The sequence below is a fragment of the Pundamilia nyererei genome, unplaced genomic scaffold, assembly GCF_000239375.1.
Source record: "Pundamilia nyererei isolate P.nyererei 1_Seehausen unplaced genomic scaffold, PunNye1.0 scaffold02816, whole genome shotgun sequence".
In the NCBI taxonomy this organism is placed as follows: domain Eukaryota; kingdom Metazoa; phylum Chordata; class Actinopteri; order Cichliformes; family Cichlidae; genus Pundamilia; species Pundamilia nyererei.
The window spans coordinates 1,009-3,385 of NW_005190217.1; the positions used below are offsets into that span (position 1 = coordinate 1,009).

The 2,377-nt window shown below is 33.2% G+C and overlaps 1 protein-coding gene across 1 annotated transcript; it reads right to left on the reverse strand.

Annotated features, from left to right (window-relative positions):
* Nucleotides 1–770: 770 nt before the first annotated feature.
* LOC102208153 (C-type lectin domain family 4 member G-like) lies at nt 771–1,898 on the reverse strand (the record flags this gene model as incomplete). The annotated part of the gene is made up of 4 exons (XM_005755747.1): nt 771–897; nt 1,018–1,130; nt 1,272–1,438; nt 1,524–1,898. Coding segments are annotated over 4 exons (782 nt in total), but the record flags the coding sequence as incomplete, so codon positions are not given.
* Between the last annotated feature and the right edge of the window lie 479 nt (nt 1,899–2,377).

Sequence of the window (2,377 nt, forward strand, 5' to 3'; positions counted from 1 at the left end):
CTATTACCATGTTATAGTTTAACTAAAATTAGCATTGAGCCTAATAGAAACTAAACTCAAGTTAATAACTTTTCTCTGAAAGTAACTGAATCTGTGTGTTACTTTCAGCTGCTCCCTTCTCACAAGGGTTGTGTGTTTGATTTGCTAGTATTATTTTGCATCTCCTGCAGGAAACCAGTGAACCTCCAATTGAATGTGTTAGCAATTAAAATATAGAGCCACTGAAAAGTAATTGAATCTAATTTGGAAAATGTAAAACTGAAAGAAAACAAAAATTATTAAAATCCCCACCAAATACAATATAATAACAATGTTGAAAAACTAGACTTGATTTGACAAAGAATATGTATAAAATACAAAACATAAAACTTATATGAGCTGAACTTCCTGTTCTTCTCTGCGGCTCTGTGGCTGATGCTGACAGTCCAAATATAGAGGCCAGCTCTCTTTCTTCCTCATCATGTTACAGCAGTTTGGACAGTGTTGTTTTAGCTACAACTTTTGTTTAAAACGTTTGTTAAAAAGAGAAAGTCAGTAACAATATGGCAATTATTTGATTTCAAAAACAGGTTAATTTACTTCCTTTTTTCTTTCTAAGTAAAATTAAAATACTTTTAATGGCATGTTTTTTTAAATATACAAAAATCATAAAGCAGTCTTCATATTTCAATATATTTATATATTTACTTATATTTTTACTGATATGAACATCATTATTAATATTATATTTTCAGAACATCCAGGAGTCATGTGACATTTTACTGCAGTATTCAAAGAGTTAAGGCTTTTTTCTTGCAGATCCATCGGTTCTTCGCAGTACAGCTCACTGATTTAAATCCTTGACTTCTGACAGAGATTGCACACTGACCATCAGAAGGAGACCCTGGGATCCAGGCACTAAGAAAAATCACAGGTTTGATGAAGGGGAATCAATATTGACATAAAATAAGACATAATTAATTTATCCTGAATTTTCAAAAATATTTAAAATGATTTTTGATTCAAGGTGTCTCTTACCTGTTAGTCAGATTCCTTCCATCCACCCACTTCCAGTTCCCATCTTTGACTCTCAGACCAATCCAGTATGCACTGTTTCCTGAATTCCACCAGCTGTTGCCACTGATATAACTCTGAGAATAGAAAGAAAGTTTTCAGAGATATTAAATAGATCACATATCATATCAAAAAATATATAATAAATATTTTTCCTAAAACATTGTGGCACAAATTATTTTTAGATTAGATTTAGAGTCCCGCTGGTTTCTCATTACCTTTTCTGTTTCATTATTCAAAACAGCCAAATCTGAAATCTTTCCTATACAGTCATCTTGAGCACCTTCCCAGGTTTTCTGCTGCTCAGAAGTTTGAGCATCATTAATTGCATAGCAGCCTGACTGGAAGGAATCCCAGCCAGCCTGACAAACAACACACATTCGGTCTGCAAGGATAGAGATCAATTAATAAACATCACTGCATATTTATATTACATTTGGTATTTTTGTACTAATATATTTGGAACATACTGTTATTGATCTTGGGACAGTAGACATCAATGCTCCATTGAGCTCGACTAACATTGAGCTCATTCCACGATGTTGTCATGTTTTGTATTTGGTCTGTTAGGTTTTTCTTCTCTGCCTCCAGCTCCTCATTTTTCCCTGTAAGGTTCTGGTTTTCTGCAGTCAGGTTTGTCACATTTTTCTCTAAGACAGTGATGACTTGAGTCAGGTTGTTCATCTGGAGTGTGAGCTTGGTTTGGTTCCTCTTCAAGTCTTCATTGTCTGAGCTGAGTTTGTCGTTGAGTTTTGTCAGGTTACGATTGACAGCATGTAAAATTGTTTGGTTTTCTTTCAGTTGGTTCAGCTCAGTTTCATCAATCTCATGAATTGATGTGACATCTGCGAAATTAAAATTAGCTTTCAAGACATGGTAATGATGCAGTTTTCATTTTCACATTTTGTTTTTATAATTTTACCACTGAAAGTATTTTCTCTTCTGTTCTAATTAAACTTCTTTTACTAGCTACCCTTTTTTTCTTAGATTTTATGGGAAAATCTTTTAATATGAATAAAACCCACAATTCTATAACTGGTCTAATATTTCCTTAATGGGTAAAGGAGATGAAAATTCCCACAATGCAATAGAGGTTCAAATTTTATGAAAATGTTATTAAAAGTATAAAAGTGCATTTCTGTTGGGGATTCTTTTGGTAATGTAGCTGCAGACTGGTTGTGTCAGCAGTCACAGCATAAGGACTGTCCTAATGACTACTGTTATGTTTCCTTGTGTATCACATTAAAACCACTGTATTCAATGTTATTATAGAATATTTACAATGTAAAATTGCATCAACTGCTTTTTTTTAAATGGTCAAAAA